The sequence below is a fragment of the Suncus etruscus genome, chromosome 17 (assembly GCF_024139225.1).
Source record: "Suncus etruscus isolate mSunEtr1 chromosome 17, mSunEtr1.pri.cur, whole genome shotgun sequence".
NCBI classification, from domain to species: domain Eukaryota; kingdom Metazoa; phylum Chordata; class Mammalia; order Eulipotyphla; family Soricidae; genus Suncus; species Suncus etruscus.
The window spans coordinates 71912307-71930337 of NC_064864.1; the positions used below are offsets into that span (position 1 = coordinate 71912307).

At 57.9% G+C, this 18031-nt stretch overlaps 1 protein-coding gene across 6 annotated transcripts; it reads left to right on the plus strand.

Moving 5' to 3' along the window:
- The first annotated feature begins 1283 nt into the window (after positions 1–1283).
- On the plus strand, positions 1284–17898 carry JAKMIP3 (Janus kinase and microtubule interacting protein 3). 6 transcript variants are annotated; one of them, XM_049790778.1, is made up of 22 exons: positions 1284–1500; positions 2147–2644; positions 4295–4510; positions 5571–5690; positions 5952–6098; positions 6411–6542; positions 6767–6802; positions 7318–7377; positions 8022–8150; positions 8727–8855; positions 9901–9984; positions 10490–10552; positions 11098–11196; positions 11511–11609; positions 11674–11733; positions 12424–12489; positions 12746–12814; positions 12966–13043; positions 13227–13430; positions 14073–14138; positions 14893–14962; positions 15312–17898. In XM_049790778.1, exons 1-21 carry the CDS (start codon positions 1366–1368, stop codon positions 14941–14943), a joined length of 2541 nt encoding a protein of 846 aa, XP_049646735.1. In that variant the 5' UTR covers positions 1284–1365; the 3' UTR covers positions 14944–14962; positions 15312–17898. The 6 variants fall into 6 exon arrangements, with proteins under 6 accessions (XP_049646735.1, XP_049646736.1, XP_049646737.1 ...); XM_049790779.1 differs by having other exon boundaries at positions 11674–11727; positions 15309–17898; XM_049790780.1 differs by lacking the exon at positions 4295–4510 and having other exon boundaries at positions 15309–17898.
- The last annotated feature ends 133 nt before the right edge of the window (positions 17899–18031 follow it).

Sequence of the window (18031 nt, forward strand, 5' to 3'; positions counted from 1 at the left end):
TTATTTTGGGGTCACACTAGGCAGCTCTCAGGGGTTACTCCTGGTTCTATGATCAGAAATCGCTCCTGGCAGGCTTGGGGGACCATATGGGATGCCGGGATTTGAACCACCATCCTTCTGCATGCAAGGCAAATGCCCTACCTCCATTCTATCTCTCCAGCCCTATTAGCTCATAACTCACCAGCGCTCAGAACTCTGTGATGGGCCCATGTGTGTGCCAGCCTAGGTGGGGTCTGCAACATTATGGGCAAGGGAGTCTTCCTCCTGGGCTGCACTGCAGAGCTTATGCCTCAGTGCAGCTCTCCGATGGGCACCCAGGAGGTAGAGGACTTGCAGGGCCATTGCAGACCTGTGGGGCAGTCTTCACATCTGTATGGATCATTCTCATGTTCCTCCATCTTCTCATCTGTATGGTTTCCATATTCCTCCCATCTGTTCTTCCTTCCGTTTCTCCCAAACAGCCCAGGGAGAAACACTTGCAACTTCCAAAAGTCTGGGAAAGGCCCATTTTCCTTCCTGGTTGGTAGCAACTTTAATAATTTCCTAGACCTCCAAATGTGGCCTTCCAGCATGTTCTTGTGGCCATGTAGCTGGGCAGCCATCCTCAAAGATTCAGGATGCATCTCACCCAAACCAGTCTGTGCCCTAATCCCTTCCTCGCATCCCTGCCTGCTGACCTATCAGAGCCTGTGAGTCGTGGGCACCTAACTGCACACACTAGTCCAATCTGTGAGTGTGCTCTGCTCACCTTCATGTTTGCTTGGTCACTGCATTGTCAGCCCTTTTGCAGGTCATGGAGTCAGGAATGAGCGCCATGGGGCACAGAGCTACTGTGCCCTCCTTCTGTCCCAGATGCCTGTGTGCAAGGGAGTAGCACTGTGCAATGTCCCTGCTCTGTCATGTGTTACAGTCTCAGAACCTGCTGCAAAGGCATTCCCAGTGTGTCCTGCTGGCCCTTCCTATGTGGGCGAGGAGTCCTGTAGGGTCTCTCATCCCAGGCAGGTCCTTGGGCGTCTCTTATCTGGGTTCTGCTGTTCTAGATCAGAGTTTCTCACTGTCTGTGCCTGTGAGGCAAGTGGACCATAGGCTCCAGAGTGATGGGAAACGGCTGAGCCCAGCCCTCACTGGTGGCACCACCAGCTCAGTAGAGGTGCAGTTCAGGCCCTAGGGTGGCAGAGCGGGGAGGAGGGGACTGGCCAGAGGAGACAGGGGAGAGGGGACTGGCCGGATGAGATAGATGGGCAGAGCGGGGCGAGGCCCTCACTCCATGTGCTTTTCCAGGTCAGAACATGTAGCCAGGCCCAGTGACTCCATCCTCTCACCCTGGACCACCTGGACAAGCCGCTGCCCTCTGACACACCCACCATGTCCAGGAAAGGTGCAGGCAGCCGAAGCCGTGGAGACAGGGCGGAGGCACTGGCCTCACTGCAGGCTGCGAACGAGGAGCTGCGGGCCAAACTCACGGACATCCAGATTGAGCTACAGCAAGAGAAAAGCAAGGTGGGCCCTGGGGGTTCAGGTACAGGGTAAGAGGGGCAGCAGGTGCCAGGAGAGTCAGGGCACCAGGCAGAGCTGGTGTGGATAGGAGATAGGCCCCAGGGGAGGCAGAGACTAAGGGGCAGGGGTGAGGATCAGAGACTTCACAACGTGTGGGAAGAATAGAAAGTCAGGGCAGGTGAGAGGTGGAGGGTTAGGGCCAGAGCTGAGAGACTGTGTAGGGCCACACAGCAGAGAGTGGGCAAGCCCACAGAGATTCGGGAGAGTCCAGAGACTTGGGAAGTCACAGAGACCTGGCAGGTACCACAGAGTGACAGGCTGCCACTCGGGACAGCATCTCTCCAGCCTCTGCCCCTGTTCCTGAGCCCAGTGCAGTGTGGGATCCTGGCAGCCAAGGAACCTCTGTCTAGAGCACTGTAGGGGAAGAGTCTCATGTTCTGCTCCCAGGAGGCAGGGGAGCACCTCCATGGAGGAGGGCTGGACACGAGGAGATCAAGGTCATTCAGGGGAGTAATAGGAGTCTGCAGACCCCGTCTTGCTTCCACACAGGCTCTCGGGGCTCCTGGGTCCCCTGTGCGGAGGACAGGGCCATTGTGCTGCGTGTTGGCAGCGGACATGGCCATACCCCAGCCTGGTGTGTGCCTTGCAGGTGAGCCGCGTGGAACGCGAGAAGAGCCAGGAGCTGCGGCAGGTGCGGGAGCACGAGCAGCACAAGAACGCGGTGCTGCTCACGGAGCTCAAGAGCAAGCTGCACGAGGAGAAGCTGAAGGAGCTGCAGGCCGTGCGTGAGACGCTGCTACGGCAGCACGAAGCCGAGCTGCTGCGGGTCATCAAGATCAAGGACAACGAGAACCAGCGGCTGCAGGCGCTGCTGCATGCTCTGCGGGATGGCGGCCCCGACAGGGTCAGGACCGTGCTGCTGTCCGAGGCCAAAGAGGAGGCCAAACGTGGCTTCGAGGTGGAGAAGGTGAAGATGCAGCAAGAGATCTGCGAGCTCAAGGGCGCCAAGAGGCAGGCGGAGGAGGCCCTGACAGTAGCCATCCAGGCCGACAGGATCAAGGCGGCGGAGATGCGGAGCGTGTACCACCTGCACCAGGAGGAGATGAACCGCATCAAGAAGGAGTGTGAGCGTGAGATCCGCAGGCTGGTACGTCCCAGGGCCGCTGCCACTGCCCAGACCGGGTTCACCACCCCACCCCTGAGAGAGTTGGCCATACACAGCGGATTCGGCTCAGAGCGGCTGCGAGACCAGCTGCCGCCCATGATGAGGTTGCGCTCCCTGTCAGCTTCCCTGGTCAGGAAGAGCACCAGGGGCAGCCCCTGGAAGTCAGGGAGGGTGTCAGCAGCTGCATTTCGAATCTAGCAGTCGACGGCTCCATGGAGCTGAGCTGCTGAGCTATGGGCATTGGGAGACGTGGGCCCCCTGGGAGTAGCTCCAGGCTTCTAGAAGTCTCTTTCCCCACCACTGCACCGACGGTCTGAGTGTCTGTGTGGGCACCCGTGGGAGATTGTACCACATGTGTCTGAGAAGACAGACATGTGCAACAAGGTGCACATGTGTGTCCCCTGAGTGTGATGGGGCAGCCACTGTCCCTGTGCGCACACACATAAATGGGAGCTGTGTGTGGCCTGGCACATGTGAGTTCACAGACATGGGGACACACCTGTAGGAGCTTGCATGAGTTGGCTGTGCACCTGTTGGTGTGTACACATGAACATAATGACATAGGAGCATTGCCTCATTATATATGTTCCCATGAGCATGCATGTATGTATATATGTTATGTTCTGTGTGCCCGGGCATGTGTATGGGTGTCTCTGTACATACATGAGCATTGGTGTTCACAACTGTGAGCATTTGGTTGTGTGGCATGTGTCTTGGTACATGTGAGGCCTTGTTACATATATTACATGTGTTCCTATGAGGGCACATGTCTCTGGACATGCCTGAGCATTGATGTCTGCAGCACTGAGCATGTGGTTGTGTGGCATGTGTCCGTGTGCACATGAGAGTTCATGCCTGAGACTGGTTTGGTGTGCACGTGTGTCTGAGGGGGCCACTGCCTGAAGCATCGGGAAACCAGATTCTTGCACGTTCACTCTCTGCACATAGCAGAGTGTGCTGTAGGCATGCCTGTATGCTGTGTGTATGTATGTTCATGCCTGTGTGATGTGAGCTGTGTTCATGTCTGTGTTCTGTGCATAATGGTGCATACCGGGACACCAGAACTCATTCATAGTCCAGTTCTATCCGCCTCTCTGAGGTTCCTCTGCCCCAGGGACCTACCCCCCCCAACCCCACTGAGAGCTGACACATTCTCAGCAACCCAACCATCTCCTCTGTGGGGCTTGCTGGTGAGCAGTTTGCATGGGGCATACCCAGCCCCCCAGGCCTCCCAAAGACCCCATCTGATGCTCCCGCCTCCTCACAGAAGTGTCCAGGCCCCCTTTCCTGGCCTGTGTGAAGGCCTGTGGCTCAGGGAGCACAGCAGAACCCTTAGGACTAGGGCCAGGCAGGGGCTCCCAGCAGGTCAGGCTGGGTAGAATCCAGAGAGTGGATAGTCAAGTGCTAGCAGGACCTGGCACTTTCAGTGCTGGCCTGGGGCACCCACCCAGTGAGGGCTTCACAGAGAAGCCATGTAAAGGAGAGAGAGAGCAGGGCACAGGGAGATGCCCAAGCGCACCTGGGCAAGTGCCATGAGCTGCAGAGACAGAGGCTGCCACAGAGTGGGGGCAACCTACAGCTGGGCCTGGCCCGGCCCAACCATCCGGTGACTATGTTCTGTTCTCCTTGTAGATGGAGGAGATCAGATTTAAGGACAGAGCAGTCTTCGTGCTGGAGCGAGAGTTAGGGCTCCAGGCGGGGCACGCCCAGAGACTGCAGCTCCAAAAAGAGGCTTTAGATGAGCAGCTGGCCCAGGCCAGAGAGGCCGATCGGCACGCGGGCAGCCCCAGACGGGAACTTCCTCATGCAGTTGGTGCGGGAGCCGCTGCAGAGCACCCGGGAAGCCCTGTAAGCACCCCTACCACCCCTCTCCATGTGCTCTGCGTGGCCCAGAGTCCTCCCGGCCCTGCCAGCTGGACTGGGCCCCACATCTGGGCTTCCCTGACTGGACCCAGGCCATGATGTACACTGAGCTGCTGCCGCCTGGCCATCTGCCTGGCCATCACTCCAGGACACTGGCACCCCCAGATCCTGGTCCTACCCAGGCTGGAGGACCCCAGCTACTACCTCCCCTCTCTCAAGGCCACTGCTAACTTTTCTGGGATCCCGCAGCCCCACACCTTTGTCCTCTGCCCTCCATGGGCTCTGGGAAGGCCCGGCCTGGCTCCTCCTCTGGAGCTCGGGGAAACTGGGTGGGTCTAAATTCTGGGGAGCCCCTGCAGGTCTTCCTGGGTCTGCTCAGCCTCTCCTGCACCTGTTGAATGAGGAAGTGACCAGGTTTCTGGATCTGAGGACAAGGAGGAGTTTGAGCCAAGCCAGCCCTAGATAGACTTTTTAAGGGAAGAAAACACCCCTCAGGGATGCGATTATAAGTTGAGTACTGGAGCCCCACCCAACTACCCTTGAGAGGTCTGAGCCTCATTACCATCTCTGCCCATTTCTGAGTGACCTGCAACCTGGCACAGTGCCACTTAGAAACCCAGTTCTGGGGGGCAGAGTGATAGCATAGTGGGGAGGGTGTTTGCTTTATACACAGCCGACCCGAGTTCAATCCCCAGCATCCCATAGGGTCCCCTGAGCCTGCCAGGAGTTTCTGAACACAGAGCCAGGAGTAACCCATGAGCGCCTCTGGGTGTGGCCCCCCAAAAAACAAACAAACATGCAAACAAACAAAAACAAAAAGAAACCCAGTTTCGAAGAGATATTATTGGGGGTGCCACTGGCCTGTCACCTCCGACAATCTGCTTCTGCCCAGGGCTTGGAGGCCATGGGCAGCTAGCAGGAGTCACCATCCTGCTCGTCCCTCGCTCTACCTCTCAGGCCATCTGTCCCTCTGTTTGGCCGGCCAGACCCCATGGGAGGGCTATGCGAACTGGCCGCGCGGTTTGGCAGTGGGTTTTTGTTGCAGGAACAGCAGCTGGATGAAAAGGACGCACGTCGCTTCCAACTCAAAATAGCAGAGCTCAGCGCCATCATCCGCAAACTGGAAGACCGTAACGCACTGCTGTCCGAGGAGAGGAACGAGCTGGTGAGTGGATGGGGGGTAAGGGGCTTTGGCCGGCCAGAGGGTCATGGGTGGACATGCCTCCCGCTCACCACATCCACTCACAGTTCCCAAAGAGGGACAGGCCCTGCTCAGCTCCCTAGTGCTAGGTGCTGGGTGGTTTTGTCGTCTGGCGAGCACAGTTCTAGAGTGAGTGAATCCTGGGTACCTCTTCTGGAAGCCACCTCTGTGCCCTGACCTACTGTGCTGACCTGTGACGCCTTTCGGGCCTGGCTCTCCCCCAAGCTGAAACGCCTCCGGGAGGCTGAGAGCCAGTACAAACCACTGCTGGACAAGAACAAGCGTCTGAGTCGTAAGAGTGAGGAGCTGGCACACACTCTTCGGCGACTGCAGAGCAAACTCAAGCTCATCACGCAGGAGAACCTGGAAGTGGTGAGGATTGCCTTGAACAAGGCCACTATTCCTGCAGGAGGGGCGTGGGAAGGAGAAAGGCCTGTGCAGTGGGTGACCCTACCTTGCCTAGGGAGAAGGAGGGATGGTCACTCACTGCGTCCTCTGCACAGACTGAGGTACAGAGTCCCCGGGCACTGCCACTGCCACCACCACCACTACCCTTGCTGGCTCCTTCCCCTGTTCCTGCAGTTGCTGCAGACTAGACACTCAGCAAACCCCCCACCCCACCCTGTGGGTGACCACTGATGCTGAGGGCGGGGTCTATGACACCCCCCTCCGTGGGTATTTCAGAGGCAGAGGGTGGGCGTAGTTCGCAGACCCAGTTCCCTGAACGACCTGGACCGGAGTCGAGAGGAGCAAGAGGCGGACTTCCTGCGTGTGCAGATCCTGGAGCAGCAGAACCTCATCGATGAGCTGTCCAAGGTGCCACTGGGCTAGGGAATGGGGGCCAGTAGTCCCTTAGACTGCATTTGCTGTGGGGACTGGTGGACTTAAGGCTTGGGAGACTGTCCCTGTGGCCGAGGTGAGGGATGATGAAGCCCAAACACCCTCCCTGGGAGAGCAACTTTGGGGGCCCCAATGGACGGAGGGGAAGGAAGGAACCCCAAGGTAAGGTCAATACCTGCCTCCAACCTGCTCTTTTCTAGACTCTTGAAACCACTGGCTTTGTGAAGAGCGTCCTGGTGAGTGCTTAGGGCCTGTCCCTGCCTGTGTATCTTGATCCCTCCCTGCCCCCTCCTGGTCTCTCTCTCTCTCTCCCCTTGTCCTTTCCCCAGCATCTCTCTCTCTGTTCCCCACTCATCCTCTCCTGTTTTTCCTCGGCCACTCAGCAGGACTTGGCTATTCTGGAGCTGTGTGGCTCTACCCTGTCTGTTAGGGCATCAGCACATTTCTAACCAAGCTTAGTGCTACCCAGGGGTCCCAGCGTCCAGCCCCGGTCCTGACCCTGGGCACCCCCATCTTCCCTCAATCTGTGGCTCAGTTCCAGAAGGGCTCTGTGCGGCCTCTGTGGAGCGAGGGAGAGGCAGAGTTTATAGATGTGCTCACAGCTCAGGGCACCCCTCCAGGAGAAAGCTAAGGTCTGAGCTGACCAAACCTGGCCCTACTGCCCAGCTTTGTGACCAGCACCCTGAAGTCACCTTGAAGACACCCAGAAACCTCTGATTCAGGCTATCCAAACTCTGTCTGCTCATTGCAGGAGCGTGACAAGCTGCTGCGGTTCCGGAAACAGAGAAAGAAAATGGCGAAACTCCCCAAGGTGGGCAGGGCTAGGGATGCCCCATGTGGGGAAGCCAAGTCACAAAACAGCAAACAGGACCTAGGGTCAGGATCTGTAGTGAGGCTGAAGTAATAGCTACACCATGTGTGCCCCTAGACCTTATGTGCCCCCAGAGCCTGAGTCCCCCAAGACCCTGTAGGAGCCCAGACCTTATGTGCCCTGATTTGAAACATGGTGAATCTGGCTCAGAACCCCTCCCATAGGAGTTGCCTTTCCCAGCTTTTGGAGCAGGGGGCAAGTCAGAGATGCCAAGGACAGGACAGTGGCTCAGCCTGAGAACATGCAACGGTGGTGGGCAGTGATCGGGCAGTGGTGGACGATGATGGACAGTGGCAGGTAGTGATGAACAGTGATGGATAGTGATGGACAGTGCTAGACAGGATGGTCACTGATGGACAGTGGTGGTAGGGTTGGGCAGCGGTGAACAATGGTGGACAGTGATGGCAAACCAGCTAACAGCCCCCCCACCCCTCCCCATGCATCCGCCCAGCTCAGTCCAGCCCTGTCCAGAGAAACAGGCGAGTGGGTGGGGAAGCCCAGGCCTGAATAGCCCTCGTACAGGACTGAGGGGTGAGCAGCTGTCTGGCCCCTACCTGGGCAGACCATGACACTACCTGTCACAGCCCGTGGTGGTGGAGACCTTCTTTGGCTACGACGAAGAGGCTTCTCTGGAATCCGATGGCTCGTCTGTGTCCTACCAGACAGACAGGACCGACCAGACCCCATGCACCCCCGACGATGACCTGGAGGAGGTGACCCCCTTTGCCAGGGTGGGGGACAGCTCTGGGAGACTGCAAGGGCCTCGTCTAGGACAGCCCCTCTGGCCCTGCAGCCAGGGGGAGCCCTGAGGGTCACAGGGAGGAATGGTGTGAGCTAGCTAGACAGGGTGAAAGGCCCGGTGGGCTTCCTGGAGCAGACGGGAGGAGGTGCAGAGGATCCCACTGACCCTTGACTATGGAGGCTAGACCTGTATTGGTGCAGAGGTCTGGGCCACAGCCTGGCTGGCAGCTGGGCACCCCTGCATCCTGCAGCCTGGGCTAGGCGAGGCCTGTTCAACTCTCCCAGTGGGAGAGAGCCATCCTGGGTATGTGTGTCCCTGTGATGTACACGCAGGATGCATGCTATGTAGAAAGCGCCCATGTGGTGGTGCCAGCTTGGTGAGTGTCCACATGGCATGTGCCCATGTGATATATACTAGCTCAGTAGGTGCTCACATGCATGTGCTGGTGTTGGTGGTGCCAACTCAGTGAGTGCCCAAATGGCACGTGCCATGCGGCACACATGTGCCTTGTGACACGTGCAGGAGTGCTGACACATGGCCTCGGCAGGGCATGGCCAAGGAGGAGACAGAGCTCCGCTTCCGGCAGCTGACCATGGAATACCAGGCGCTGCAGCGCGCCTACGCTTTGCTGCAGGAGCAGGTTGGAGGGTCGCTGGACGCCGAGCGAGAAGTTAAGGTTGAAGGAGCTTCCTCTCTGTCACCTCCGCCTCCCTCCTGCCCTGCCCCACCCTGCCCATGTACGCTAGGGGAGCCAGACCCTCCCCTCCTTTAGGTGACCCTGCTGGGGCAGGTACAGCTGCTAGTGGCACCTGCTAGAGCAGCCCCCAACTCAGTGCACCACGGTGGGTTATGGGCAGCACCAATTGCTCGGGGGTTATTGTGTAAGCCTAGAGCCAGGGGCCAGGTCTGAGTCTGCATCTGGCTAGGCGCCCTCCTCCTCCAGAGAAGTCCCCAGTGCTGAAGGGTGGGGGGTGGCAATGGGAAAGAGCGATTGATGAGGAGCTCAGACCCCAGCCCTCTTCTGGGACTCCATACAGTTCAGATCCAGCACCCCCTTTCCAGGGGAAAAGTCACTGGAAAACCTAGAATTTTTCCTGATTGGAGCACAAAGCTCCCCGCTTGCACCCGAGGCACTGTGCCCAGTGTCCCAGTCTTCAGTGCTACCATTCCCAAAGGAAGGATCATTTGGGCCCGGAGAGATAGCACAGCGGCGTTTGCCTTGCAAGCAGCCGATCCAGGACCAAAGGTGGCTGGTTCGAATCCCGGTGTCCCATATGGTCCCCCGTGCCTGCCAGGAGCTATTTCTGAGCAGACAGCCAGGAGTGACCCCTGAGCAACGCTGGGTGTGGCCCAAAACCCAAAAAAAAAAAAGGAAGGACCATTTTAAGTCCAGATGAGGGTCCCCAGACTGGCGGAGGCTCTCCACCAACACTGCCAACCCTGTTTGGTCTTCCATTTGTGAGTGCAGGATGATGGCCAAGGAGAATCAGGACTGACTGAGAGGGGCCCCAGGGGAGGGTTCCTTGGGCTTCTGCCCAACACCTACAAGTGTATGGACCCTGTGAGGCAGCCCAGAGTCCAGAGATGCTGAGGGGCCCAGGCAGCTGTCTCAGGGTCCCAAGGAGATCAGGGGTGGCTCCTCCTGCTTCCCTCAACTGTGCCCCTTCCTGGGAATGTTCCTCCTGCCTCAGGATCCCAACATGCACTGTGTTGCCCCACAGACCCGTGAGCAGCTACAAGCTGAGGTGCAGCAGGCACAGACACGCATCGAGGATCTGGAGCGGACGCTGGCTGAGCAGGGCCAGGTGCGCCCATTGAGGGTCATGAGGCTGGGGTGCACCTTGTCCCCCATCTCATCCCTGGGACAGTCAGAGCAGGAAGGAGCCTCCACGGGGCAGGGACCCCTCATTCGGGGTCAGGGGTGGCCCCGCGGGCCCCGATGCAGACAGTCATTGCAGGCTGTTCCCTGGGATTCCTGGGGAATGAGTCGAACTCAGCAGTCTCTGAAGTTAGAACTGGGATGGAGCAGCCTACTGGCTCCTCTGAGCTCAGCGGAGATCAGATCCTGATCTGTGGTTTCCCACCACGCTCCCGCGCGCACACACCACATCCCACACGCTCCACCCACTTACGCGCATATGAACCCGCTCACGAGTACCACGCACCCCACATGCCACCCACACACGCGCCCATTCACAAGCCCACAGCCCACACACGCACGCACTCATGCTCAACGCCCACTCATGTGCTTCACACATGGGCACAACTCCCAACGCACACCTCCCACTCACGCTCCTGCTGCTTCCGCAGGACATGAAGTGGATCGAGGACAAGCAGGCTCTGTGCCGAAGGAATCAGGAGCTGGTGGATAAGGTAGGTTCGCTGTCTCCATCTGTGTCCCTCTGTTGCCCTGGACCTGCCCTTCAGCTCCTACGACACCACTGTTTGGGTTAGGGCTGTGTCCTCTCCACGGCCCCATGGGACAGTTCCTCAGAGAGTCCACAGAGGACACTGGAGCTTTTGCTTCTGTCCCCATGATGGGCCTGTCCTGGCATCTCCAGTGTCACCTGAGGGCTGGCTCAGCTTCTGGCATGGGGAGCTGCTCCGAAGCCCAGGCCCCACTCAGGTCCCCTCTGCAACCTGTACCCGAGCCCAGTCCTGCTCCTTCGAGGCATGGAATAAAGCAGAGGAGTTGTGAGGGGTCAAAGGGACCTAGAGAGTGGCCTGAGTGGCTATTATGATATATATGGAGGCAGCAAGTCCTGGGGTCCCAGCTTCCTCAGGGGCCAGTGGCCATTACACCGTGGTGTCCCCAGTTCCACCCGCCAAGGCATAGGCTCCCCAGTAACCCTGGTGAGGTTGGCGAGCCCATGTCCTTCTGTGGCCCCCTGTGTCACTTCCGGGTCTCCCGTGTCCAGATTAGGCAGATGCAGACAGAGGAGGCTCGGCTGCAGCATGAGGTGCAAGATGTCCGGGACCAGAATGAGCTGCTGGAGTTCCGGGTGCTGGAGCTTGAGGTGCCTGGGCAGGCGGGATGGGCACAGGTGTGGGCTCAGGGCTGCAGGCACTGGGAAGCCACAGGTTTGGGCTTAGGGGAGCTGGCATTGGTGGGCACAAGAGTGAGCAGGTACAAGTGCTGGGCAGAGGAGGCTGGCACTGGTACCAGGCACAAGTTCAGGAACATAGACCCTGTGCTCAATGCCGGCTGTGGGACTGGCACTGTCCTGCCTACCTTGAGCAGGTCTCGGAGCCACTTGGAGGTGCTGTCCAGAGTGTCTGCCCCTGAGGCCGAGGGGGTAGCGCTCACTGAGCCATCACTGTCCCCTGTTAGGAGAGGGAGAGGAAGTCCCCAGCGATCGCTTTTCACCACACCCCCTTCGTGGACGGCAAGAGCCCCCTGCAAGCCTACTGTGAGGCAGAAGGCGTGACGGTGAGTCAGAGTCACACACTGCCCGCAGCCTTGCATTCTGGCACTTACCACCATCTCCTTTCAGGACATCGTGGTCAGCGAGCTAATGAAGCAGTTGGACCTCTTGGGGGATAACGCCGTAAGTGTAGGTCACTCTTGATTTCTGCATGCCCCGCTCTGCCCTAATCCCCAACATCCCATGGCCATGATATCTGTCTGTCTGCCCCACTCACAGCTGCTCAAATAGGGCATGTTCACGCCCCAGCCTTGCAGGTGGGATCTCATGGTTCTGGCTGCGTGAGCTGTTGCTGAAACCTTCCCTGTCTCTAAGCTCCTCAGTCCATTGGGAGCCTGCAGACCCAAAACTTTCTGGAAGGTCCCATACCTTTTAGGGGAGAGACCAAGCCCAGGAAATACATGATGCCTGAGATTCATTCAGGATTGAACTCACTGTCCTGACGACTCAATGAACGCTCAATACCATTCAGCATCTGAGAATCATCAGTACCTCTGGCCTCTGCATCCTCATTCCCATTCATCCCATCTGCATTCAACCAATCACTGACCACACACCCACCAGCAGACGCTGACCACAGTGACCACATACTAGCCACACACCACATTCTGGCCACACCTCACCCTGTACTCGCTGTCCAACCTCCATATATCACCAAACACTGACCATAGACACTGACTCCATTTACCTCACCAGACACCTCCGCTTACCCAACTGACATCCATTGTATGTCTCCCTACTGTCATCTCCACTGGAGTCCTGCCCCCTCGCGCTGCCCTTGTCTGGAAACCCATCCAACAGTGTTCCTTCTGTCTGCAGAGTCTGACCAATGATGAGCAGGTGATCATCATCCAAGCCAGGACGGTCCTGACCTTGGCCGAGAAGGTAACAGTGCTGTGGGCGGTCCCAGGGTGAGCGGCCTGGGATGGGGATGGGCCGTGCGTGAGCCTACTCTAACAGGAACCAGAATCCTGTGCCCCTCTGAACCCCTCCTTGCCTGGAGAAGGGTGGGGAGGCAAGGCGCTGGGGGGCCCTGGGTTCAGGAAGCTGTTACCCTGCCCCTTGCCCCAGGCTGTCTGCCCGAGGGGGTGGGCACTGGGTAAGGCCAAGGCATGACCACCTGCTCTTGTGTCCTGCCAAGTGGCTGCAGCAGATGGAGGAGGCGGAGTCAGCGCTACAGCAGAGAATGAGCGACCTGGAGACAGAGAAGGTGGGCGGGAGAAGGAGGGTGGGAGAAAGGGGGTGGGAGAAGGGAAGAAGGTGGCAGGGTTGGGGAAAGGTGGGTGGCCTGGAGACACAGAAAGTGGTGACAGCGGCGAAGTGGCTAAGGCCAGGACCAGCCAGTCTGCCCTGTGTCCCAGGAGCTGTTCAGCAAGCAGAAGGGCTACCTGGATGAGGAGCTGGACTTCCGGAAGCAGTCGCTGGACCAGGCCCACAAGGTAAGTACTAGGATGGTGTGACTGCAAGGACCAGGAGAATTTGGAGGGGAGGTTGGGAGGTCGGAGGGCAGGGAGGAAGGGGTCAGGGAGGAGGGAGGGAGGAGGTTTAGGAGCACAAAGAGCAGAGGCTGGGAGCATGGAGGGCGCAGGCCTGGCAGGTGTTCCTGTCACGCTGTTCCACAGCACATCCTGGAGCTGGAGGCCATGCTGTATGACGCCCTGCAGCTGGACACGGGCTCCAAGGTGTCCGGACTGCTGAGTGACTGTGAGCGTGAGGAGCTGCGCGTGGCTGTGGAGCAGTGGAAGCGCCAGGTTATGAGCGAGCTACGGGAACGAGACACGCAGATCCTCCGAGAGCGTATGGAGACGCTGCAGGCAGCACAGCAGGTGGGTGCGGCCTGTGGGGCAAGTGGGTACAGGGGGCACGGGGGGGGGGGGCAACAGGGCATCTGGGGTTGTGGGGGGCTAGTGTAAAGAGAGGAAACAGGCTCATGGCGATTGTGTGGGGACAGTCACCAGTCATGCCTCTTGCTGGCAAGAGCATACAGACTTCCTGCACCCTCAGGGAGCAGACACAGACAGGAGCAGTGAAGTAGCTCTTGGGGTCTATCCCCTGTGGCCCCTGGAATAGACAAGTAGACAGATTGACAGACAGATGGGCACAGTGAGGCAGCTCTCAGCATCTGTCTCTTGTGCCCCCAAACAGACAGGCAGATGGACAGACAGGTGGATGGACAAAGGGACAGATAGATGAATGGAGAAACAGATGGGGCACAGTGAGGCAGCTCTCAGCATCTATCCTTTGTGTCCTCTGAACAAACAGGCAGATGGACAGATAGATGGACAGATAGACAGGTGGGCACAGTGAGGCACCTCTCAGTATCTGTCCTCTGTGCCCCCTGGACAGACAAGCGGATAGACAGAGAGACGATGGACAGACAGACAAGGGGTGCAGTGAGGCAGCTATCTGTGTCTGCCCCCTGCACTCTGTATCCTCACACCTGCTGATGGGTTCTGTTTCACCTCCAGAGGGTCCGGGAACTGGAGGAGAGGCTGGAAGCCCAGAGGAGGCAGCTGAAGGAGCTGGAGGAGAAGGTAACTGAGCAGGCAGGCTGCACTTATTTGGCACCTCCGAGAGCTCAAGGTTTGGGGGTATCAGGCAGGAAGGACAAGGTCCTAGTGACCTGCTCCCTGCCCACAGGCAAGGACAGTCATGGGCACCAACCCAGGGGCTGGAGGGTCTCCCCCAAGTATATAGGCCCAAGAACAGAGGTGGCACCTGCGGAAGACAGGTTGGTTCTGGCTGCAAGTGACAGTCTGGGCCCCACTGCCAGAGAGTCTGGTCCCTAGACCCTGGCTTCCAGCCCAGGACCCACAAAGGAACCAACTGGCAGGGCAGCAGAGCACCAATGTTTTCTGCAGGTTCCAGTGTCACAGAGGGACCCTCTGGTTCCTAGTGCTGGCTGCATGGTCACCAGAGCTGGGCACCTGGCTAGCCGCACCCCTGCCCTGTTCGGGATGTAGGGCCCTTCCCCCTGCCTGCACCTCCTCTGCAATGGCAGATTCCCAACACAGTTCTCTCTCTCCTCTCTTTCTGTCTCCTCTTCCTTTCCCTCCTCTCCTCCTCTCTCCTCTCTCTCTTCCTCTTTCTCCTTTTCTGCCTCTTTCTCCCTTCCTCCCTCATTCTCTCTATCTCCCTCTCTTCCTCCCTCCCTCTCCCTGTCTCTCCATCTCTCTACCTTTCTCTCTCTCTCCCTCTCTCCACCCCTCCCTCTCTTTCTCCCTTCTTCCCTCCCCCTCTCTCTATCTCTCTTGCTCCTCCCCACTGTCTCCATCTCTGCCCCTTTAGTTCCTGTTTCTGTTCTTGTTTTTCTCCTTAGCTTTCATTCTCTGGTCTTAGCAATTCTGGGCACTGCACGGTGAGTACTCTCTCCTGTCGGGGGTCCCCTCTGATCTGTGCCTGTACTCAGGTACCTCATAAGTAAGCAGCAAGCTTACTTAAGTCCAGCAAGCAGGACTTAAGGGCAATAATCTCAGCCCCCCCCTCCGATTATTTCAGTCCCCATCCCTCCCCCAAGCCCCCAGGTTATCTCACTCTCCCTGCCAGTTCAGGCCCCCATCCTGCAAAGGTGCATCTGGAAAGGATTTGGGCTCAGGGGAAGCAGGGAGGGCCTTGCTCATGTGACGGTGCCGGGGATGGCGGGGCTCTGCGGGCCTGGCTACCCACTGCCCAAAACCCCTGACCCATCCTGTGTCTGTTTCCAGCAGCCCGGGACTCTGAGCTCTTCTTCGGGCTCAGAGGGGCACCCCAGACAGCCAGATGAGATGCCCCTCTCCCCCCAAGACAACTGCAGACACCCTGCACCCTGTCACGAGGCGAAGGGGGCTCTGGGTGGAGCCTGATTGTCAGGAGGGTTCTGGGTGCAGCCCACACAGCCCAGTGGCAGCTCCTGCACCTCCAGCTCCCTCCATCCCAGGAGGCTTCTGGAAGCAATGGCAGTGGCATCCAGAAAGAGAGAAGAGAGAGAGGGCAGAGACCACAGCTCGACTGTACTGAGACACCGGACCCCTCCACAGTTCCCTCTGCCACCCAGCGGCCTCACACTTGGATCAGAAGTGACCACAGCCAAGACCGTCCAGCTGGCTGGGCACGGGGCCTTCTCTCATTCACTCCTGGAGAAGGGCCCATCCCAGAGCTCGGCCAGCACCAGGCATTGCCTGCATGAATGCCCTGGTGCCCTGTTCTGTGGCTGTGCAGAGGGAGCCATGTCAGGCTCAGGCAAGGTTAGTCCAGGACCTTGTCAGTCTTGAGGGGCACAGGGCTCGTTACCCACCCCTTGCTGTGTGAGTACAGGAATCCACCCTCCCTGCCCCATCCCTGGAGGTTCCCAGGGTGTCTGAGCCAGGCCCTGCCCTCACTTACACCCAGACCCAGGACTACTGTATCCCCCACTATGTCTTCACTGTGTTCCCCTGTTGTCCCTCCCTCCCAGTGGTGCCACAATGTCCTGCTGTGTCTCTCCCTACGTCCTCTGCAAAGTGCTTTAGTGTATCAACTTGGAGGGGCTCTATCGTGCCCTAGAGCTGACGCAGGATTCTCTGTGGGGACTCTTCATGTGCAAAGCCAGCCCGTGGTCCATCCAACCTCTCTTCCCATCCCCACAGACCCCCAGGCTCCTCCTCTGCTGACACTGTGCCTTTATCTCCTTGCAGGAGAATCACACAGTGGAATCAGCACAAGATGTGGGCTGGGGACCCGTTTTCGGCCTAGGGTTGACCTGCACCCTGGTGGCTGTGCTCAGTGCTGGATGGCGATGGGTGCAAGTGCATGTGTGTGTGTGTACATATACATATACATGTGCCACTTGTGCCCAGCCTGAGGATGGCACATGAGACTCAGCTCTAGGGGTACTTGGCAAGAACACATGCAACATGGATACACACTTTGTGGTTCCCCAGATGGGAACCAAGAGAGTTACAGGCCAGTAGGGGCAACCATGGATGAGGCTGAACATGCCCTGAGGGACCCTGTTCAGGAGGACTGTCATCCCTGCCATCCTGCAGCCTGTCACTGAGAATCTGGACAGTGAGGATCACATCTCCTCTGCCTAGCCTGGCGTCCAGCTCTTGTGACCTGTCTGCTGCCTGCGCCCCGGCTGCAGTGCCCCCAGAGCTGGGCACAAGCCCCTCACTGAGCACTGCAACATCCAGAAGCCCTAAGCTGCCCTCCATGAAGCACCCTCTGCCAACCCATGTTTCCCAGCCTGAGCAGCAGTTCTGTGGCATGGGCAGTTTGAGCCAACGACGTGTGTGTGTGTGTATGTGTGAGCCTGAAACAGCCTATGGTCTAGGTCACTTTTTCATCTGTGGTGCTGACATGGAGAAGGGTCCTCAGCACACAGCTCCATAACAAAGGCAGAGCTGGTGGTCTGATGGTGCAGCACATCCGTGCATGGGAGAGTGGGATGCATCCACTTCCCCCCTTCACTAATCCTAGTATCTCCAGGCTGCCCCTGTTGGATCCTGGTCCCAGGAGCCCCTGCAGGATGCAACATTTTGAGGGCCGGCACCAATGTTTGTCCTGGATAATATCTGAGAACTGGCACATGGTGAGGGGTCGGCTCCACAACAGGAGCCTGTGGGTTGGACACCAAGACTCTCTGGACACTAAGAAGCCCACTTCATGGGCCTTGAAGGTGCCAATGGAGCTTTCTCCTAACTAGCCACGCACAGGGGCCCAGCACAGGAAGCCGAGCCCACACCACGTACTTGACTCTCTCACCGCTCCCTTGCAGACTGGAAGTGTGTGCCTTGCTCCCGTCTGGCCTCCAGGTGGGGAGGGAATTGTCTCCCTTCAAGTGCTCTGTCCTGCGTGGACCCAAAGCCTTCCGCACACCAGCGTGCCTTCCTCAGCTCACGCACCCTGGCTGGATGGGTGACGCCATCGGGGAAGAGTGTGTGTGAGCACAACGGACTTACATTTAGGCTCAGGAATCCATGGTGTAAATATGTGTACCAGATCATCTATTTGTTTACTGTGTGTTTTTTCAAAGCTTTACTCTTTGGGGATGCCAGAGTCAGTGAGGGGCCTGGCACTGAGCAGGCAGTGGCTCCAGGCTCCACGTGTCTCTCCCGCTTGCTCACGCCGTCCTGTTGGTCCACCGGCCTTGACACGCTGGTCTTACCATGACAGATGATGTGATATTACATATATTTTTGTATCGTGGTATTCTGATCTATACCAGAGAATTTTTGACTCATTTGTAAATGATTGTACAGTTTTAATAGAAAAATTGTTTTAAAGCTTAGAAAACCCAAGTCCCCATCCTCACAGGCACTAAAGTTTGGACCTCGTCGCTGTCAGTCATTTCTGGTGTGTGTGTAGTGTGTCTGTGTGTGTGTGTGTAACACAGGAGACCCTATGCCATGACAGCTGAATAGGATCCTCTGGCAGAGAGAAGCCAAACATACAGAAGAGAGAGCGCATT